Source organism: Prionailurus viverrinus, chromosome B3 (genome assembly GCF_022837055.1).
Source record: "Prionailurus viverrinus isolate Anna chromosome B3, UM_Priviv_1.0, whole genome shotgun sequence".
In the NCBI taxonomy this organism is placed as follows: domain Eukaryota; kingdom Metazoa; phylum Chordata; class Mammalia; order Carnivora; family Felidae; genus Prionailurus; species Prionailurus viverrinus.
The window spans coordinates 112,659,667-112,681,776 of NC_062566.1; the positions used below are offsets into that span (position 1 = coordinate 112,659,667).

A 22,110-nucleotide genomic window follows, 5' to 3' on the forward strand; every position below is an offset into this window, starting at 1 on the left:
GGAACAAACCAAGACAACGACGGAAGAGAATTGTATGAGGTTGTATTCCAGCACAGGTTGCTGCTTGGTGTTTTGGTTTTGTGTAGTTTGGTTTTGTTTGTTTATTTGTTTGTTTTGAAAGCTCATGAGTGCATTCAAGGTATATTCAAGGCATTGTAGCTGGTTCTATTTCCCTTTGACTGGAGCCATACGCTCTCTTGACAGCGTAAAGAAACAAGGCTGTTACTTAGAGGGATCTATCTTGCGTTTGTGAGATTGTTCTTTTGCTTTGAAAGTGGTGGGAAGTTGGTGTGAGGTTTTAAGCAAGAGAGTGTAAGTGTTGTGCTTGCATGCACTTTGTAAGCACTCAGTACCAAAGAGACAGGGTGATGAAATTTTGAAGTGAGTGTTAGTGCAGGCACACAAGATGACATTTGAAGATCAAACTTATCATTCCAGTTAAGGAATTTCTTTCACTTGGTCACAAAAATGAAAGGAGTCGCCAAGAAAGAGAGGACTTCCTGCCCTAAGGTTCTGTCTTTGAATGCTTGGTTGGTTTGCATTTTCATTAGCTTTTTTTCTAGTTTGTAAATCAAAGTTTAAATGATAAGGTTACAAAATTTGTGAGTAACGTGGAATCTAAAACCAAAAACCAACCTCATGGATACAGAGAACAGATGGGTGGTCGCCTGAGGTTGAGGAGGAGTGACTTGGGTGCTGGTGATCAAAAGGTACAAATTTCCAGTTATAAAATGTGTAGGTCACAGTGATCTTATGTACGGCATGGTGACTATAGTTAATACTGTGGTATTGCATATTTGAAAGTAGCCAGGGAACGGAACTTGATCGTTCTCATCACAAGGAAAAAAAGCTTTGTAACTATATATGGTGACGATGTTAACTGGACTCCTGGCAGTTATCATTTTACAGTACATACAAATATTGAATCACTGAGTTGTAGACCTGAAACTAACATAATATTATGTCAGCTATACCTCCTTTTTTAAAAATAATAAATTTGTCAGTAAAATCTCATTTAGAAGTCAGGAATAGATAAAAGTAATTTTATGTGAGGGTGATGTATAATGTGCATGAATGTTTGTGTATGTGCATAATTAGTAAAGAAAAAAAACCCTGGAGGAATGTGTTGTGCATTCGTTTAAAAAAAAGTTATTTCATTCGCTCTTGTCTTAATTGTTGCTGACAAGTTGCCAGAAACATTTGTAGAGGGCTCCTATTTTCAGAACCAGGATTTAGACACACACACACACACACACATATATGATTTAAATTGTGTCAGTTGTGAAGTGTTTCATCAAGTTATTTTCTGTCAGCTTGGCAGGGGGAGGTCCTCTGCCTCTCCTGGACATAAGTAGATTCTTTAATTCTTCATCATCCACCCTCTGCCTTCCTTCATTTTCTGGTTATATACTAGATTAAGTCTTCAGAAGTGAGCTCTCCCTTGCACTGTATCCTTTCTCTCTGGTCTGTATCTGTCATTCAATGCCTGTCTTACTGTGTGTGCCCGGCCCACACAATATCTGGAGGAATGCACAAACTATTAGGAGTGGCTACCCCTTGGGGTTAGTATTGGGGTGTCCTGAAGGAGAGAGATATTTTTCACTTTTTCTGCACTGTTTCCTTTTTTTTTTTTTTTAAACAAGAAGCATACAATTCATTCATTTAAAAAACAGCTTTGAAAAAAAAACAAAAAAACAAAAAAACAAAAAGAAAACAGCTTTGAAAAAGGAGGCAACAATGGGAAGCCTTGTATACGGGAGAGAAATTACATGAGCATAAAAGATAATTGTCTTGACCATCATGGATTTGGTGACGGTTATTTTTATTTCTGGTTTCTGTTGTCTCTCCCACCTGTGCTAGACTAATCACCCCTCCTTTTTCCTGTGAATGTGTTTATTTACTTTGCTAGGATTTTTAAGACCTAATCCTATTGTGCATTCGTTTACTTTTTAGTGGTTTCATTGTGAAGGGGCCTTGTCCAGTTCTAACTGATGCACTTCTGGTTGCTCTTTTAAAAGATTTGCTCATTCGTGTGGCTATTTTTCATGCCCTTTGATGGTAACTGGATAGAAGGGAAGAAGGTCAAATTGCTGTTATTTTTCATTCCCTTCTGTTGTTGTTACGAAGGCTCCTAAAGAGAAAAATTAAGCTGAAATCTGTATTAAATTTTGTTCAGGTAGGCTTTTTGTTTTCTTGACCTGTCCCCCTTCATACTGATATTTATGAGATAGCCATAACCACATTTTAAATGACAGTATGAATTCTATTACTTTATCCATTAATTTCTAGTCCATTTTAACTGAGATCCTGTGACTTTTGTTTCTAATGATTCCATTTCAAGGAGATTGAGCTTAGATACTTTGGGGAGAAGAACCGGATGGATCTCTGCCCTCAGGAATCTAAACATCTAATTGGGGAGAAAAGGCCCAACCATGTGTAGGGCTGTCACGAATTTCAAAAAGTAGGAGGGGAGGAGAGGCGTTTTTAGGAGGTAGAGTGTTGTAGCGCAAGCAACATGGCGTAGGCATCAGACCCCTCGAGCAGCGATCCAGGCTCTTCTGAGTGGCAGAATCTTCCACACAAGCTCTGTGGATCACACCTCCCGGGAGGTGCTGTGTAAACAAGGTTGTGTACAAACTGGTACAGCATCATGGATGCTCAAACTGAAGTTAAAACTGATGGCAGCAAATTGTTGCAGAGCATGTTCTGGAAGAACTTCTGGCAGAGCTGACAGGATGGGAGTCTGGGAATGAGGAAATTTGGCTTCACATACGGGCTTTGCCCCTGGCCATTTGCCCCTGGTGAACTTCCAGTTTCTGACCCTGAGATACCACATGTGGAAAATGACAGGTTTGGACAGGGTTTTTTTCCTCATAACTCACAATTTTAAATTCTGAATGCAAGCTCAGAGAGGGATACCCTTAATTCGGGTTCAGTCATCCAGTAGATCTTTATGGAAAGGTACCACGGTTGTCTAGGGCAGACCTACTGCCTGCTGTGCCGGGAAGGAGAAAGCAGTCTGGGGACGGGTGCCACTTAGTCTTGAATTCCAAGCCTCAATCACACAATAACAGGGTGGCAATTGAGGGGCTGTGAAGCTTCCCAAAAGACAAGTGGCTTGACCACTGTAGCATTTTAAGAAAGTTGACAATCAGTATTTTTCTCCTGCTAGATGTAGAGATTCGTACAGGAGTTTGTTTTCAGAAATGGGGCACCTGGGTGGCTCAGTCGGTTAAGTGTCCGACTCCTGATTCTGACTCAGGTTATGATCTCACAGTTTGTGAGATCGAGCCCCATGCCGGGCCCTGCGCTGACCTTATGGAGCCTGCTTGAGATTCTGTCTCTCCTCTCTCTGCCCCCCACTCCCCTGCCTCTCAAAAAAAAAAAAAAGGTAATAAACATTAAAAAAAAAACGAATAACTCAGGCTATAAAGGAAGATGATTTTTCTTTTATAATGTGTATTTGAACTAATTTTCTGCCATAAATTCTCTGCCAGTCCAGTATTTACTGAGAGCTAGCCCCTGGTGTCGCACACAATCTACTTATCTCCCTGAAAACGGAGATACTGCTTCACAGGGTGCTTGTGAGGACTGAAGACATGAACAAGTGTTGGAGAGAGAAGTGGAGGGGAGTCCTGCTGCTCTGGAGCCCTGTAGGGAGAGCTTCTAGCCAGGAATAAGGGTAGGAAGAAACAGACAAATAAAGCATCTGCAATCTGTATTTAAGGAAATGCTAAAGCAGTGCGGGGTGATTTTGTTTTAATTTTTTTCTTCTAAGTCTTGGTCCTTGGGTGGTATTTTAAAATCTGCTAAGTGTGGGGTGCCTGGGTGGCTCGGTTGGTTAAGTGTCCAACTTCGGTTCAGGTCATGATCTCATGGTTTGTGGGTTCAAGCCCCACATTGGGCTGTGCGCTGACAGCTTAGAGCCTGGAGCCTGCCTGGGGTTCTGTGTCTCCCTCTCTCTGCCCCCCCCTTCCCCCCGCCAATGCTCTGTCTCTCTATCAAAAAAAATAAACATTAAAAAAAATTTAAATATGCCAAATGAAATATGGTTACCGTTGATATTCATCATGATTTAAAATTATTTGGATATTAGGGTTGTATATAGAAACAACTTTATGTTTATCTGTGATTCTTACTGATGCTACTTTCTACCCTAAGTTGAATTTACATGTGCTTTTTTCAAGTACACTTTCTGAAATTTCTTTTTAGAATATAAATATTCAATTGAGAGAACCACAATATGTTTATTAAAGCCATTTGTGATGTTCTATCTTACTGAACCCACTGGATTCCCATACTTGTTCCAGGTAGATTAGAGGGACTTGAGGGTGGAAACATTCCCTCTTTGGCTCCCCCTGGGAGGGTGACTGGTATAGTGCAAAGCACCAGCGGTGCCCTGGCCCAGGTCCACGTTGGCGACCTGACAAACTGTCTTAATGATGTGGGTTCTCGGCTGCTGTTCATTGTGTGTGGATCAAGGGTAGCTTTCATAGCTTATGTAATTTGAATCTGACTTGATACAGTTCAGACCGTCTCTTTCCCTTCTGTTCCCAGAGGGGAAAGTCAATACTAGTAGAGTCTCCCTCCTCAGGTTAAATATAGTGTTGGTTTCCTGAGCCGTCAATATCTCATAGCAGAGCCCAAATGGGGACATTCGTTACATTTAGCCTGAATCTCCGCAGAAAGAGGACTGTGGCGACAGGTAAGATGTCTGAAGGTGGGAAAGTAGAAGCGTCCCAGGAAAGGGGACATGTGATGATGGCTGATGGCTCAACCTCACCCCGGTTAGGCAGCCTCACCTGGGTTTTCAGTCACCACCACCTGGTGACAAGGTGAAATGGAGGCTCTTTGGGCTGCAGGGCATTTTATATTGATATTAAATACAAAGAAATCATCTGTAAATGAGGAAGTTTAGGCAGTTGTGTTAATCATCTGTACGAAGTAATCAAATTTGTAAATACTGCTGATCTTCTCATCTTTAATACTCTACATTTCAGGTAGCCCTCTTTGATTTCATTTAAGTCAGGAGATTTAGTGCAAGATCATCTCCGGGGAAGGACCTAACATCTGTTGAGCTTTGACTTGTTCGGTGATTTGCGTAGTTGGAGCTTTAAACAGGGCAGTAGTTTATAATTAGGAGTCAGAGTCAGAGGTGTGTTCATCGTACTACATTCCCAGGTCTTTTTTTTTTTTTTTTTTTTTAAACAACAGAATGATGGGTTTATTTTTTTCCTACATTTTTTCTTCTGATTATTAAAGTTACATTTGCTCATTTTAGAAAACAAATAGTACAAGTACCAAGAAAAAAAAGAAAGCCCAGAAATTAGTCTTTTTTTTTTTTTTTTTTTTTTTTTAGCATTTATTCATTTTTGAAAGGCAGAGAGAGACAGAGCATGAATTGGGGAGGGGCAGAGAGAGAGGGAGACACAGAATTTGAAGCACGCTCTAGGCTCCGAGCTGTCAGCACAGAGCCCAACACAGGGCTTGAACTCAGGGACTGTGAGATCGTGACCTGAGCCGAAGTTGGCCGCCCAACCAACCAAGCCACCCAGGCACCCCAGCCCAGAAATTATTCTTAATCCAACTACCTAAAGACAGGCATTGTAAATCCTTTGGGGGAACTTCTTTGGGCTGGTTATGTAATTTTTTTTTAAAAAAAGCAAAATTTATAATGTATATACAATTTTGTTTGTATTCTAGATTATTCCAATATTGGACATTCTTGTCCCCAATTGCATTCCATAGGATGCACAATATAAAAATTGTTCTATTTTTTTAAAAAGTGAATCCATGGGTCTTATCAGTTAAGAAATCTTAGTTTAAATAAATGTTTTTTTTTTTTTCGTGTAACCTTGAATCTACTAAAAAGTACTATTATGTCCTAAGGGAGGTGATACGTAGTGTGTCCCTGCCGTATTTAATTCTGGGACCCTTTTTTGCGGATTGATAACTTGCAGAATTTGAAGCACCATTTGGGGGAGCTGCCAACGATTCCCTTCTGCATAGGAGACATTTACTGGTTCCCATTTCTGACACTCCCTTTTCCCTCGATCATATTTGGTAGGAAGTGGTTTCGTACCAAATCATATTTGATAATCAGCTGTGCAGTAGTAGATTACATTGTACAGTACTGATGAATACAATTTTTATGTTTTTAAATGAATATTAATGTACAAATTAGTATCTGAAAAACATACACTTGCTCCACTGGTCTGGTCTGGTCTCTTATATCCTGGTGCCAGGCATGGAAATGCTCAGTGCCCCTGATGAGTGGGTACACTCCAATTTTCCTTGAAACTGTTCAGGGGCACCTGGATGGCTCAGTCGGTTGAGAGTCCAACTTCGGCTCAGGTCATGATCTCGCGGTTCATGAGTTCGAGCCCCGCGTTGGGCTATGTGCTGACAGCCCAGAGCCTGGAGCCTGCTTCGAGTTCTGTGTCTCCCTCTCTTTCTGTCCCTCCCCACTTCACACTCTCTCCCTCTCTCTCAAAAATAAATAAAAATTAAAAAAAAAAATGTGTTCGTTTCCTGCACCTCAAACACCTGTTGTGTTTCCTCTGATAATTCTGAGTCACCGTTCCCCTTCTGCTTATTGCCTTACTTATTGCCTACTTATTGCCTTATTGCCTTAGGGTAAAGTATACCCTACTTTATACCTCTACGTTTCTACCATTGAGCTCCTCAGACCTAGCCCTTTGGCATTATATTGCATATTACATAAGTCTAATCATGTTTAAGTGTAAGAGATAAACATTCACACTCAACTTCTTTTCTTATTTTGCCAGCTGTTGAATCATTTCCCTACCCACCAGTAACTCCGCCACGAAACTCGGGCACCTTCTTTATTCTAGTCTCCTGTTTCCGCCATCAAGCTTTCTGCCGAATTTTGTTGTTTCCTTCACCCTCCGCTATACAAAGGATCTTCAAGCTTTAATAGGACTTTGAAAAGTAACTTTTTTCAGTGAACTTTTTTAGTTAGGCGGTAGGGTAGGAACCAAATGTTATTTTTCCTTTTGGTTCTTGCTCTGGCCTAACAGACACATTTTAAATTGCTTTCTTATCTCCAGATTCAAAGGTAACTTCGTTTTATTATATGGTTTTGCATTTTATAACTTCTTTACTCGCTTGGTTAATTTCAGGGCATTTTTGCATCTACTTTGTCTCCATCAGTGGTCTCTTATTCAGATAGTGAACATTTGGAGAACAGGAACTGGATTTGTCAACCCCGTTTTTCCCAATCCTTCCTGCTTTTTGTTGAAGGGACAGAACAGAAATGAAAGAAGGGAAATTCCTCTCTAAAAAGTTACATGCTGATTCATAAATCTTAAATTCTACATGACCTTGCACTGAGATGTTTGTATGTGTTACAGGCTCGCTTCAAAGACTGAGACAGCCCTTCCATCTGAGATGTTACTTTTATGCAATGTGAGTGAACTTCAGAAAAGCCAGGAAGGGATGTAAAGAAAATAGTTTACCTTATTTGGTTGTCCTAGCTAACGTAATGTTCAGGCACTGTGAGGTTATAATTCTATTATAAAATAAGCTTCCTATTACATTCTGAAGTATATTTATGGGCATTACTAAAGAATATTTATGGGCATTCTAAATCTATATATACAACTTTATACACTATTAACATTGATACTTTCATAAATACTCAAATTTCATAAGATAATATTTCACAAGTACTAGTGGAGAAATGTAACAACATCCCATTTTGTAATATGGACGTATTTGATGAGAAGTGCTACATCTTTTTGGTGAACATACCATATTGTGTTGTAAATTATTTCAGGGAAGAACTGTAGTTGTTGGTTTTTTTGTTGTTGTTTCTGGGTGGTTTTTTTTTTTTTTTTTTTCATTCCCACATCTTCTTATGTAGCCTCTAAACTATTCTTTATGCCCTTGGCACAAGGAAAGTTTCTCGTGTTGTTCCTTTAGTTTGGTTCCTTCAATTATTTATTGTTCTCACTTCCTTACCACTCATTCATTTCTTGGAAAAAAATTATTTTTCCATTTTTCTGGTAGCTAATTCGTTATACCAACTGGTAAATAAGGAAGATATCAAATGAGTACTTGTATATATTTTATCTGGAGTTTAGGGGAGAGAGTCATGAGTAGGGATTTGGAGGTAACTGCACAGGGATTATATTTAAAAGTTCAGGTACCTATGATGTCACCAGACCACACTGGCTACCGTGCAGCTATCTCCTCATGTAATTCCATTATTTGGTCTTCATTCAGTGCAGAGGCAACTGTGACCCAACCAAGTCAACAACACCCTGCTTTCCAGAGTAATATTTTTACCTGAGTGTACTCGTGCCTACTATCTTATCCTAATGGATTCAGTGCTCCCATACGTCCTAATACTGATACCCTTTATAGCCCCTTCCCAAAGTATGAAGGATGGTAAGAGAGGCCAGCCAAAGCCAAGGATGCCATTCTGGAATCACTAGCTGTTCAGTGGAGTCCACTAGCGATACTGAAGAGTGACCAAAAAGAGAAAGGCAAGAGAAAATGAAGAACATGGTTATCAGGGAAATCTGGAGAAGAGAGTTTTAGGGAAGAGGAAGGGGTCAAGATTGTGAATGTCTCAAGGAGCCAGAATCAGAAGGACTGTTTTTACACCTGTAGCTTCCCTTGAAGGGAGAGATTGTTTCCTCAAATACCCTCTAGCACCAAGCGTGTGGTCAGTGGTCAGAAGGAAATTCAGAAATGCTGGGGATGATTTAGAAGAGAGGAGGAAGCGCTTTTTCTGGAAGATTGATGTCAGGAAAGGATGGCAGGTTACGTTGTGATAGACCTTGAGTGATGAAAAGACTTTCCCAGTAGGATTTGAACGCATCTTCTTGTTTGCTAGAATTTGCAAGAAGTCACCGAACTAAACAGTGGGGTTGGTTGCTAAGTGGATCTTCCACTTACATTCCAAATAGTACGTAGAGGTGGAAAATTAAATGTGTAGCAAGGAAGTTTTTATACAGCTGACTGTTTCGACAGATGGAGGTGACGTGCTATAAATTAGTATTGTTCCTCTATTCAAATCTATTGCTTTTTACTGTATTCAGTGATGCTTAGGCAGGTTTGCTGATAATTAAGAGAATTGCTAATAATTGTCAGCATATGTTTGCTTTTCCATCAACACCAAGGAGTAGGCTTTAGGTGTTACAGATCTGTCATAATATTACACACATAGTTGAAATTTTTATTTTTGACTAATTTAACAAATGTAAAACATATACATATATATATATTTCTACATATGCTAGTCTGTGTCCAAAGTTCATATTGCACGGAAAGGGGTTTGATGCTATAAACAAGGATGGGGAGAACGGGAGGGAGATGGGGCTGGGAGGCAATGAGAATAGGAAAGAAGGTCCTGAGGACAGAAAAAATCTGTTATTTAACTTAGTTGTCTGTCTTCAACTCCTTGGTTTTGACAGGTCATTAAACTGTGGGCACTCTCTCTCCCTATGTGCCCATCTCTATTTTGAAATTGACAGGAAACATTGCATTGTTTTATAAGACGTAATGGGAGTCTTGGCATTTCTTTTAAACTGCAAAGAAATTTTTATGAAATATAAGATTTTTTAAAACTCATTTAAAAACCTAGGAAGCATGTGAGATGGTTCCGAAGAGGAGGTCTGTAGTAGAGACAGCCAAGCCTGGGCATTTCCAAGTCAGTTCTATTTATTGTCTTTTAGGGCTGCCTTTCAGTTTCCTCCTACAATGGATAGAACTTCACATCTCCTAAAAAAAGACAGTTCTGCAACAAACTATTTTCTAAGGGAAATGAAATGTGACAAGAATGTCTTTTTTATCACCGTGGCATTAGTGCGTTGGCCTTTTAGAGACCAAAAGCTCTGGGAATGGTAGATTTATTTGGATTTCTGTGAGCTTGTGACAAATGTTGAAAGCATCTGATTTTTGTAAGAATCTACTTAGAATTGTGCTTGATGCTAGTATATTCTTTGTTTGAAAGATAGTTCATTGAAATAAACAGCCTGCCTCACCCCCAGTTACAAAATAGCTCATAAATTCCAGCTTTGGTTGCCTAAAGATTTTTTTCTATGGAGATGGGCTGGAGGTTACTTTGCATTTTGGCTCAGTTGGCTGGTTTCCCTCCCATCTTAGGAGGAGCACTTCTTAAACCTCAGCTGTGGACACATGGGCATACCCGGCGCCTCTGGAAGCAAGTTAGCACGTTATTCCACTTGAAGGCTTACAGTTGGAGAGGAGCATGCCGCGTTTTGAATTGTAAAGGAAATCCTAGCAGTCTGAGGGCAGAAGTATCTCGAAAGCTCAAAAGCCAGGTTTAATTAGGTGGCCGTGCAAAACCATTATTCCCCGTCACAAAAGCCGAGGAAGAGGAGCCAGAGTGAAAACAATTGGCGCTTATCGGCCGCCGGCCCGGCCCAGCCCATGAGCCCAGCTGGAGCTCAGCCGGCCCTGCATTCTGCAGGCAGCGTGCAGTTTTTGAAACTCCCCTCAATGTTCCAGCCTTTAAATAGCAGCGAGTCTTCTCAAACGATGCTGCGTACTGCAAGAGAAATTAAAGCGGCTGCCTCGGAGGCAGGAGGCCGACTAGCGAGCTGCTTAATTATCGTGGAAGTAAGTGCTTGTTACCGATGAGCGGAGTGCAGCGAGCGCGGGTCGTCCCCGGGGCGTCTGCCGTGATTTGTAGACAATGCAGCCCTGTCAGCGCAGTGCTGGTTCAGCAGCATCCTTCCAAACATGTATTTGGCAAGAATTTAAAGGCCACCTCTTGTGTAATCCGTGGAGCCCTGGAAAAGGGTCCTCTGCCTTTATTTTCAGGATGTACGCAACCACGCGGGGTTTTGCACTCAGCATGCTTGCCTCTTGCCTCCCGACTGACGGGCTCACAAGGAAGTTGGTGTTCTTCACCCATCACCTGCAAGGATGCTAACACTTCTCTGTCGTCTGTCGGGGAATATGGACAGGTCTGTCCAGAGCAGCATTTTGTTTCTGCTGTCTTCGTAAATCGGCACCGGAGGGGCGGGTGGGGGGCGGGGGGAGAATGCAGCGCGTAAGGAAATGCAGGCATTTGGTTAATTAGTGGAATTATTTCTAGCTTCAAGAGTAGACTAAGGAGAGCTTGAGAAGGGGTGGTGGTGAATGCGGGATCCATCCCGAGATACTCCTTGTGGGGGTAAGTAATAAAGTGAGGGAAATACAGAGGAGTGCTAATGGGTATAATGGCTCCGGGAAAACCCTGCTTATTTTTCTCTCTATTGTATTTGCTCTTGCCAACTGTCTTAAGCATTTGTAAAGAACCAAAAAAAAAAAAAAAAAAAGTAAGGATTTTGAGATACAGAAGGTGTTAAAAAGTGAGTATTGCAACATACTCGATAACGTAATTTTTTGTCTTGTTTAAAAATTGTACACTGCTTAATTATCGAACTCTGTTGGTTATGTCTCGAACTTCTGGTCAGCACAGTGGTGGGTTCATGATGCTCTACATTATTGGAGGTCGTTGGAGCCTGTGCTTGGTCTGTACTTGGGGTAGGAGCCTTGATGTCCTAGAACAAGATCTCCACGCCCCTCCTCTTACAGGAAACAGTTCAGTGAAGCTCAAGTATGAATAGTCTTTTAAAATATATATCATTTAAAATGATGGATGGTCTTGAATGCTTTCACTTTTCTTCCTTTCAAACCTGCTTTACTAAAAATATGGGCTGTGAACTGCAAACCACAATCCATTATTGAGTCTTTTCTTTCATGTGTCTGCTTTTAGCAGTTGCATATTTATTTTTAGATGTATTTATCAAATGCTAATCCTAATTGTCCTTCTCTTTTAGGGAAAGCATGGGATTATGGCAATCACCGAGTCCTCGTAATACAAGTTCCATTCATTTTTTTCTGAAAGACAGCTGTCTGTTAAAGTGAAGCAAAGGAACTATTGTGGATTATAATGTTTTGAAGATCTGGATTGTCAGAGGTTTGGAAATAAGGCATCATTTAACCTTTTAAATGAAAAAGATTAAGATCTCATGCAACTGCTATATTTTCTGGAAACCATTCTCCAAAAGGGAAGTGCACATTTAAAACTTAGATATGATGGTCCTTTGTACAGGGATTTGAGTCTGATTGCTTTTACATCATGACCAGCTTGAAACGGTCGCAGACGGAGAGGCCTGCTGCCCCCGAAAGGGCCTCGGTTGTCGCCACAGATGGCGCCCCCAAAGTCCACACTGACGACTTCTACATGCGACGCTTCAGGTCCCAGAATGGCAGTTTAGGGTCCTCGGTCATGGCTCCGGTAGGGCCCCCCCGAAGCGAAGGGTCTCATCATATAACCTCGACCCCCGGAGTCCCCAAGATGGGGGTTAGGGCTAGGATTGCGGATTGGCCCCCGAGAAAGGAAAACGTCAAAGAATCTAGCCGTTCAAGCCAGGAAATAGAAACCTCAAGTTGCCTTGAGAGCCTGTCCTCCAAAAGCAGTCCTGTGAGTCAGGGAAGTTCTGTTAGCCTCAATTCCAGTGACTCAGCCATGTTAAAAAGCATACAGAACACACTGAAAAACAAGACGAGGCCGGCGGAGAACATGGACTCCAGATTTCTCATGCCTGAAGCCTACCCCAGCTCCCCTAGGAAGGCTCTCCGCAGGATCCGTCAGCGGAGCAACAGCGATATCACCATAAGTGAACTTGACGTGGATAGCTTCGATGAATGTATCTCGCCCACATACAAGACTGGGCCATCACTGCACAGGGAATATGGTAGCACCTCTTCAATTGATAAGCAGGGAACGTCCGGGGAAAGCTTCTTTGACTTGCTAAAGGGCTACAAAGACGACAAGTCTGATCGAGGTCCAACTCCAACCAAGCTCAGTGACTTCCTCATCGCCAGTGGGGGCAAGGGCTCCGGTTTCTCCCTGGATGTCATAGACGGGCCCATCTCCCAGAGGGAGAACCTCCGGCTCTTTAAGGAAAGGGAAAAACCACTCAAGCGCCGTTCCAAGTCTGAAACTGGAGACTCGTCCATTTTTCGTAAGTTACGCAATGCCAAAGGTGAGGAACTTGGGAAATCGTCAGATCTTGAAGACAACCGGTCAGAAGACTCTGTCAGGCCCTGGACATGCCCGAAGTGCTTTGCCCACTACGATGTCCAGAGTATACTATTTGACTTGAATGAGGCCATTATGAACAGGCACAACGTTATTAAGAGGAGAAACACCACCACGGGGGCATCGGCCGCTGCCGTGGCATCCCTGGTCTCCGGACCTCTGTCCCACTCGGCCAGTTTTAGCTCCCCGATGGGCAGCACGGAGGACCTGAATTCCAAGGGGAGCCTCAGCATGGACCAGGGAGACGATAAGAGCAATGAACTTGTATTGAGCTGTCCGTATTTTCGGAATGAGATAGGCGGAGAAGGCGAAAGGAAAATCAGCCTGTCAAAATCAAATTCTGGTTCCTTTAGTGGGTGTGAAAGTGCCTCCTTTGAGTCTACGCTTAGTTCCCATTGCACAAATGCAGGAGTGGCGGTACTTGAAGTGCCCAAGGACAACCTTGTGTTGCATCTGGACAGGGTGAAGAGATACATCGTGGAGCATGTGGACCTGGGCGCGTACTATTACAGGAAATTCTTCTATCAGAAGGGTGAGTAGAGCTCCTGTGCCATGATGTATGAAGTAGTTAGATTTGCTACAATTCATACCTTTTTGCATTTCTGAGTTACTGCCTCTTTTCAGGCATAAAAATGTATATTAAATATTAATGGTTTTTTTAATTTAGTGGATGCAATTATAGCCTTTGTAGAAAAGACTTGCTCTGTTACCTTGAGAGATAAATGTCATAAAGTTGAAAATATTTTAAATACAGTTTTGTTTTGTTTTTTAACTACACAAACCATCTTAGTGCTGCCTTTTCTTAGCAGTCTTATGCTTAGTACAGAACCATTTCTTTTCTGCCTCAGTGTTCTCATCAGGAAATGGGACTTATACATTCCTATAACTTTGATAGGAATTTTAGTGAACATTGATTGTGTTATTTGGCAAAAGTCACAGAGCCAATAAGTTTCCCGCAGGAATCAAATCTAGGTCTTAACAGATTTGAGTAGAAAAGAGTCTGGAGAGATAAGGACCCTTAAAACATTGGTGACTTCTTTTGTAGTCTTTCTGGTGTTGTGGGGGGGGGGGGGTTACATATTGCATACATTGTTGGATTGTAAGGCCCTGTGATTCATGGAACAGTAAGTAGTTTCAATGAAGTCTTGGGAGCTGTCATAACAATGACACGTTATTAATTGAAGAGTGAGTTTAAGTCATACGAGTTGAGTGCCCAAGCTGAGAAACCAGCTGCTCACCAAGGGAGGACCTACACCGGTGATCCATTAGCTAGGTCAGTAATCTCGGCAGCCCTGGTGAGTGGCCTCCCTGTATGCAGAGTACCGGAGCAGCTCTCTGACTTTCCACTTCCTGCTTTGGGGTTTTTGAATCTTACTTAGATTCATTCTTCTGAATGAAGTTCCGCTTCTAGTACTCGTCGTAACTGTGTTACATTGCTCACATTAGAATCAAACTTACCATGAGGTATTACATGATAGACCCTATTCAAGAGAGTTTGTTGGCCAAAAGAGTCTTGTCTTGTTGATAAGTATCCGTGTCCTCTAAGTATCTGTGTCATTGATATTTGACACTATGCTAATGAAGATCCCATTTTCATTTTTAAGCAATCTGTGTTTTCTCAGAATAATTTTAAGGAGTTCAGATTTTAGAAATTACTTCTTCACTCTATACTGTCCGTTAGGGTACAAGGTTTTTCAGTGTTGCCATCTTAGCATTTGGGGCTGGATAATTCTTTGAGGGGGCTGGCCATCCTGCGGGCATTGTAGGATGTAGGAGGGGTCAGCAGCAGCCCTGGTCTCTGTACCCTAAATGCCAGTAGGTACCCCTCCCCCAGTTGTGATGACCTAAAATGTCTCCAGACATTGCCAACTATCTCTTGGGAGGTAAAATTGTATCTAGCTGTGAGCCCCTGCTTTATTGTACCTGGGGACATTTCCCACAGGTGTTTCTTAGTTGTCTGTTGGTGGAGGCCATCTTGCCAAAAATGGATGCATCGAGTCCAACATAAGAGAGAACATATCAGTTATGATTTTACTTATGTAGTAGTAGGCACTTTTTCTTATTAGGCAGTATAATAATAGTAATAAACATTCTTGAGCACTTACTATGTACCAGAAACTTTTAGTACGCATTTGGTGTGACCTGCATTTTCTCATTTCAACGTCTAAATGCCCACCGAGGTAGGTACTGGTAAGGATGGCATTTTCCAGACGAAAAAACTGGGGCTGAAGTGGTTAAGTGAACCTAAATGGTTCAGCTGATGTGAGCTAGTGATGTGGGAGCCAGGATTCCACTTACGGTGCATCTCACCAGCGTAATGTCCTTAACCATCGTGTTCTTCTCTCTACTATATTAGACTGTAGGGAAGGAGTATGTTTTTCCATTTAAATCTGGTAGAAATTTGTATGGGATAAAAATTTGGGCATCTGTATTCCAGAGGAATCCAGATCATAACACTTCATAAATGTAAAAGCCACTAATCCAAAGTCATTTCTGATTTGAAGCATGGAAAATACCCTCTTACCCAGCAAAATTGGGACTTGTTAATTGAAAATACCAGTTAAAAGTAGGGAACCTTTAAAATGTTATACATGCTTAGAATGTTTTATTTTCACTCCACTATAAAAATGGACTCGGCAAACTCTTGTGAGGCCAAGGGCTTTTCTTTGACAGTGCTTCCACTATTTTGAATTTTACATTGCCTTAAAAGTATCAACCACAAGGGCTACAACAGACCTTAGCAAAGCAATCCAATCTTGCAGAATCTTAGGTTTCATTTTTTTCCTCCTTTTTTATAGTTGTCTTGCCCACATCTAATCCAATAGCTTTCTTTTTAGTGACTTGCTGTTATTACGTCTTTCCAGAGCTTTCAGTTTAGTTTTTAATAGAAACAAGATTTATCTTTATTAGTACTCTTATTCCATCAGTTTCCATAATATTTAATTAAATTTCATCATTACAGTAACAAGTCGACTGGCATAAACAGGTTTGGGAGGACACAGCCGACTCTTCGTCAGCATGAAGTCCAGCCGGTGGGAACAGAGTGTGCGTGGCCCTGGAGAGGGCCTGCCCGAGGCCTGGGGCATTCGTCATTGTGGTGCAGGCAGGGAACTCAGCAGGAGTTAATCCAGGAAGTCGGTCCAATGGGAGGCCGTTTTGGAGTGCCCGCTGTGTTTTCTTGGGCCACACAACTTAGAATTTTCAAATCGGGCAGGTCGTTTGTCACAGTACAGTGATATCTGACAAATTATGGCTCTCAGTAACCTCATTTGACGCTGCAGATAAGCCCCGAAAGTGTAACTGTGTGTTAAAAAAGTTAGGTGATCACTATACTTAGTCACCCTCTAGATTATAGTTAGACAAATAATTCTCTTATAATTTTTACTACACAGCTTGGTGCGCTGGGATCAGCGCAGTCATCGTGTTTTCCTAATTTCCTAATCGGAAACTGGAAGCGAGTTGTCTGGTCGAAGGAGTATGTCAGCGTCAGATGTAGGTTATCGTCTAGCAGCAGAGTGTGGCGGTACCGACCTGGCTGTCACTCCAGCCTCTTCATCGCCAGATATTTTCCATTCTGCTGTTTAATGCATTCCTGACTTCCCTGTGGCTAAGTCTCGGCGGGGATTCACTTCAGTGAAGGATACTCGGCCGTTGACGTTCCATGTAAATTTTACTTCTATTTGGCTCATGAAACTGCAGTCACTTTTTCTGATGTCACACTGTTTTTAAAAATGTCATTATTTTGCAAATTTAGACTTGAGAGGATATTTGGCTCCACCAATGTAAGCCATTTCCAGTGCTGGAAGGAGGCTGGACCGATGGAGGAAGGAAGCCCACCATTTGCACTTACTCAAATAAGCACTGCGCCATCACGGTGCTGCCCCCCACCCCTTTCTCTTGCCCCCTCCTCTCTGCTGGTTTGCTAGTGCGCGTGGGACTCACCGAAGGTTAAATGACACCAATAGCATCGTTAACATTTATTGTGTTACTAATTGTGCTTTATGCGGACTCGGACTTGGTCATTTCATGCTCTTAGGACCCTGAGGTGAACGTGTCCGCGTCGTTGTGGTAAGTTCAAGTGACACAACCAGGCCTTCCTAGAGAAACACAAACTAGGCAGTAGGATAGCATTAAAATTAGTCGGGTCACCTCCCTTCTGAGTCCGCCTAGGTATTTTGTGTTTAGTTTTTATGTAGCTACTATGATCAAAATACCAAGGGAGTTTGTAAGTGGAAGATACTGTTAAAGTAGTTACCCTCGTGGCTTGTTGAAGAGGAGACTTTTCCTAGCCATCACTCACCTCACTTTTCTGTGGTCATACGGGACTTTTCCAATCTTGCACTGAGTGTCTAATTGTCCACGAGGCCCGTCCTTCCTGAATCTCAGTCAGGGTGATGCATATATGGAAAAGAGTGGCCTACAGGCTGCCTTGGCAGTGGTGTTTCTCGCTCCATTGGTCAACAGTGTTGATTGGCTTGTCTCTGTGCCAGGTGGGGTGTCCCTCTCAAAGTCCAGTGACTGGAGATGTGTGGTGGGGAAGGGCCTCTCCCTACTGCCCAATGCCCAGGAGAAACTGCCATTGTCAGACCTGAAGCTCACCTAAGAATAGTTTCCCACTCCCGATGCTTGTGTACCTAATTATTCTTCTGATAACGTTAAGCCATCATATTTGATGGTTTTTATCGTTTCCTTTCCTTGCCCTCCACCTCCACCTTTCCTCACCCCACCACACACACACCTGTTTGCACACATGCACACACATGCATGAGCACACACACACAAATCAGTTCCAGCAGAATGCTGGGCCCCAGATCTATCAGTTGGTCGTTGGAGTTCAGTTGTTACTGTAATACCCAGTTTTCTTTATAAGAGAGTGAGAGGAAAATCATCAACCATTTGTTAGACCAGCATCAAGTAGCAGTTCTGGTGGATTATGGTGTGGATTATATGTATAGATCGTCATGGACCACTGTACAGCAAAGCTTATTAGAAAAATCTGTGCTTAGTTTGTTTTTTTAATCCTTCTATAAGTTGTGCGACATTAAACTTGACACAAGTTGGGATATCTTATAATTCAGATTTCTTTAAGGATAGTTATGCTGTTTAGTGTTTTGATGTGGATAGTTTTATTCTTCAGGGAAGTGATAAGCCCGAGTCAACAAGTCTGCTTTACTGAACCATGTTGTGCTCTGTGTTCTTGAACTTCATAGTCAATCTGGGCCAACATTAATGAGGAAAGATTTTATCCATGTATAATTAATTCATTGTTTTAATATCCTTGTGTTTTGTCTTGACTGAGATCACGTAAACTCTTATAGGATTGGTCTAAAGTTAGATCTCTAATTAGGTGACCCTTTCAGGGAGATTTGGGGCACTAAATTTTTTCTTGAGCTAACGCAGGAGAGTCATTTGCTGCCATCTTTTTATCTGCTCAGGGCTTCCAGAAGCCAGGAGGCCATTAGGTATGAAGGTTTGTATGTTTGCTCCTTTGAAAACAGTCCTCCTCGCCTTTCTTGGTTGTGATCTCCTGAGTTTTAACACAGATTCACAGATTCTGAACTCTGCTCCACAAGGCATTGAGGATTCCCTAGTACCTGAGTCATCTCCGTTCCGAGGAGTGTGGAAGTTGGTTAAGAGGGTACGTGCCCCAGATACTCCTCCCTGTGTTTTATTTTTAAATCAAGATAAACCATCAGAAGGCCACATTTGCACAAACACTTGACCTTATTCAAGGTCATCTTTTTAAGAGCCAGTCATATAAAAACAAAATTTGCTGTTGCAGTAAAACTGGTGATGAAGCATTGCCCGTTATGTCATTCTTTGGCCCCTTTGGAAAGTTCCATGTGAGAAATTTGTTTTAGGAATTTGATGCCAGGACCTGTTTTCTGGTAGCTACCAAATGCCTGCTTTCTGGGGATACGTATATTTTATTGGTTTGCTTATTTTGTTTCTTTGCTGTGTCCTCTGTTTTAACTTCAACTCCCAAGACCAAATTTGATTCTCACATATACAGCCTTCATTACTAACACATTTGTTTCCACTTGCATCTTTTATTTCTGTTTCAGTAGCATAATTTATGTATTTCCTTTATCATTAATGACCTCAAAAATTTCTTTTTGGAAAGGATAATTAGCATACATACATTTCTGTCCAAATGCAACCCCTGTCTTCCCGGGCTTTCTCCTCTGTTCTGGCTTCCTTTCTCCCCCGCTGTCCCCGGCTTCCACCTGGATGGCTGTCGAGTTGGCAGTGCAAAGCCCTGCATACAAATGTTGACTTTAGTTTTTCCTCCCTGAACAAGCCTCCCTCAGCACCTCCCTCTTGCTAGAAATGCCACTGGTATCGTCTGTCGCTTGGATTTGAAGCATTGCAGTCTCTTTCTTGCCTCGTCTCCCTTAAGCTCCCCCTCCGATCAGCTGGCAAGGCCCCCTGAGTCCTCCTGGGACTCTGCTAACTTCCTGCTCTCTGTGTCCTGTTACCAGTGCTACAGCTGTACACCCTCATTGCCTCTCGCCCAGGTTCTAGCAGAGGTGTCTCAGTCTCTCCATCTCTGTCTAGTCTGCCCTACTCAGAATCCAACCTCTTGCCTTTGCCAGATACAATCTAACCTGGCAACAGCGTAAATTTACATCGTATTGTAAATCTAATCCTGTAACGAATATACTGGATAAGTTGAGTCCTCCAAGATGCAGATGTGACCCCCTGACAGGAAAACAAGAGCGGAATTGAACAAGGGGAGCCTCAGACCACAATGCAGATCTAGCGAAGTCATGGCCAATGCAGTGGAGTGAAGAATAAGCTTTAGAGGAGGTCCTGTGTTGGGCAATACTGGCCAGGCCCTCTTACCCCCAGCATGCCCAGTTTGTGGATGGGGGCTGCCCAGAAAGAGAGTGGCTGGGCTGGAAAACTGTGAAGATTCAAAGATGCTACAGCCAGAGCCTTTCAGCTATAATTGTATTTCTTGCGGCTCATTTGGTTGCAAGCCCTTTCCGGAAGGGAAAGTGCCGCTCATCTGTGGCTGCTATATACACATGAGTGCCTACATGATGCTTGGCAAGGCTTTGGGCACTGGAGTGGTAAGCAAAACAGACCACCTTCAAGGAACTTACATTCTGGTGAAGGAGACCGACAATGAATAAGTCACATAAAGGATACGCATGCTTATGGTAAAAATCAGTAATATAGAAGTGGAGAAAGTAATCTCTCTCCTAGTTCCAGTAATTTGGCTTGTAATCTTCTATGTTTTTTCTTACACACACACAAATTCATTATCCCAGTTAGTATTAATAGGAATGTTCTTCATATTTTTTCAGTAGTTTTAAAAATCAACAGGTACACATGGGGCACCTGGCTGGCTCAGTTGGTATAGTGTGTGACCCTTGATCTAGGGGTTGGGAGTAGAGCCTACTTGAAAAACAAGTACACATTTGTATCTTTATTCTTTGATTCAATAATGGTATTGATTATGCCTCTAGTGTGTGTGCCAGCTACAGTGCCTGGCAGAGAACAAAAGCACATGTACCTGTATTCATGGTGTTTACAGTCTGCCCTTGGTGACCTTGAGACAAACAAGAAACCATCAAGCATTATTTTTTCCCCCCAATTTCAACAAATATTTTTTGAAAATTACAGTTTCTTTGTTCCACTTGCCTGGAGTCCATTTAGATGGATGGTGGAAACTCCAAATTTATCTGCCATGTCTTTCTTTTGTAATTTCAGTTTCTTTTTCATTTTGTTCTGGATTTATCAATTTTATCTCCCAGAGAGGGGATTGGTATACACCTGTCTGCATTCTGTCATCTAGGCCTGCCATTTTATTTCAGCCAGTTGTATTTTTAATCCCCAGGATCCCACTAATCTTGTTTTTTTGCAGTTATTTTTCATAATTGCTCATCCTTACTTTTATATACCTCACCTCTCTCCATTGCCGTCCATTAGAAATTTCTTCTCCTGAGAAATGTTTGTTCTGTGTTTCTCATTTTTCTCTGTCGTGCTCTTCCTGGTTTTGCTTAGTCGTCTGGTGGTCAGAGTCCTGGGAGGACCGGTGTGGATGGCAGGCCTCCCCACAGTGCTGTGCGTCCCTTTCCCCAGCAGGCTTCCCTGGACATGGACAGGGAGGACTGAGGGCTGGCACTGGAACGGCAGTGAGACCTCCTCACGTGCAAATGTCCCTGTAGCGTGAGAGGGCGGTGACCATGGTGCAGGATAGGAACCATGGGTGCCAGAGCTGGGCCAACTGTATAGTGCTCCGTTTCTGCATGGAGCTGCCTTTCCTCCTCCACCCTGGCGCAATGCGTGTCGTGTTCTCTTCCTCTCTCAACCGCCTGGCAGGCTCCTGCCTGTCATGGGTTTGTGATGCTTGAGTTGCCCCCTGCTCCCCACCACTGCCCCAAGTCACCCTGTGCCCTTGTTTCTACGATGCTCTGGTTCCTAACCAGCCTAAGCACTCCTTGAAGGCAAAGTCCCCAGATTAGGGAAGCTCCGTAAACGTCCCACAGTTGAACGATGTTTGGTGCGGATGTGAAGTCTAAGATTTATTGAGTCGAGTGTATCCTGTATTTATAGCTTCAGGGAGAGGCTGTGAGGGCCCTCTGTGCGCATGACCTTGTGTTCTACTGCAGACTCCGGTTAATATGTTGCAGTTCCTTTTCCGCTCTTTTCAGGAAATGAGACCACAAACAAGTCTGTGTGTGGTCATGGTGGTTTAGTGGAAATTAACCAGGACCACCAGGTGATCCCCACAGGCCCAACACACCGGTATGGAGACTGAACTTTACTAGTGTAAACTGTAGTAGATGCAACTGATAGATGCCAAAATCAGTGGGTGACAGTTGGGGAGGAGAAGGATTGGCATAATCTCAAAGTGTATCCCAAAGATACTTGTAATGTACTGTCTGGCAGGTGCCAGTGAATCCAAGTCCATTATCATGAACCCCATGAAGTGGTGGTACGCTGAGGTTACATCATTTCTGTGGTTCTCTTGCCCAAAGTACATAACTTCAGTCCAATCACGTGAAACCACC

The 22,110-nt window shown here is 42.5% G+C and overlaps 1 protein-coding gene across 19 annotated transcripts in view; it reads left to right on the top strand.

Annotated features, from left to right (window-relative positions):
* The window catches only part of SIPA1L1 (signal induced proliferation associated 1 like 1), a 365,199-nt gene that overhangs the window by 225,889 nt on the left and 117,200 nt on the right, over positions 1-22,110 (top strand). For 15 of the 19 annotated variants that reach the window (XM_047861070.1, XM_047861065.1, XM_047861068.1 and 12 more), the window contains one exon: positions 11,820-13,619. In XM_047861070.1, the coding sequence (XP_047717026.1) occupies positions 12,122-13,619 (1,498 nt within the window). In that variant the 5' untranslated portion in view covers positions 11,820-12,121. Of the gene's footprint in view, positions 1-10,134; positions 10,612-10,664; positions 10,962-11,819; positions 13,620-22,110 lie in introns of those variants that run through there. The other 4 variants (XM_047861069.1, XM_047861067.1, XM_047861075.1 and 1 more) reach the window with 2 other exon arrangements.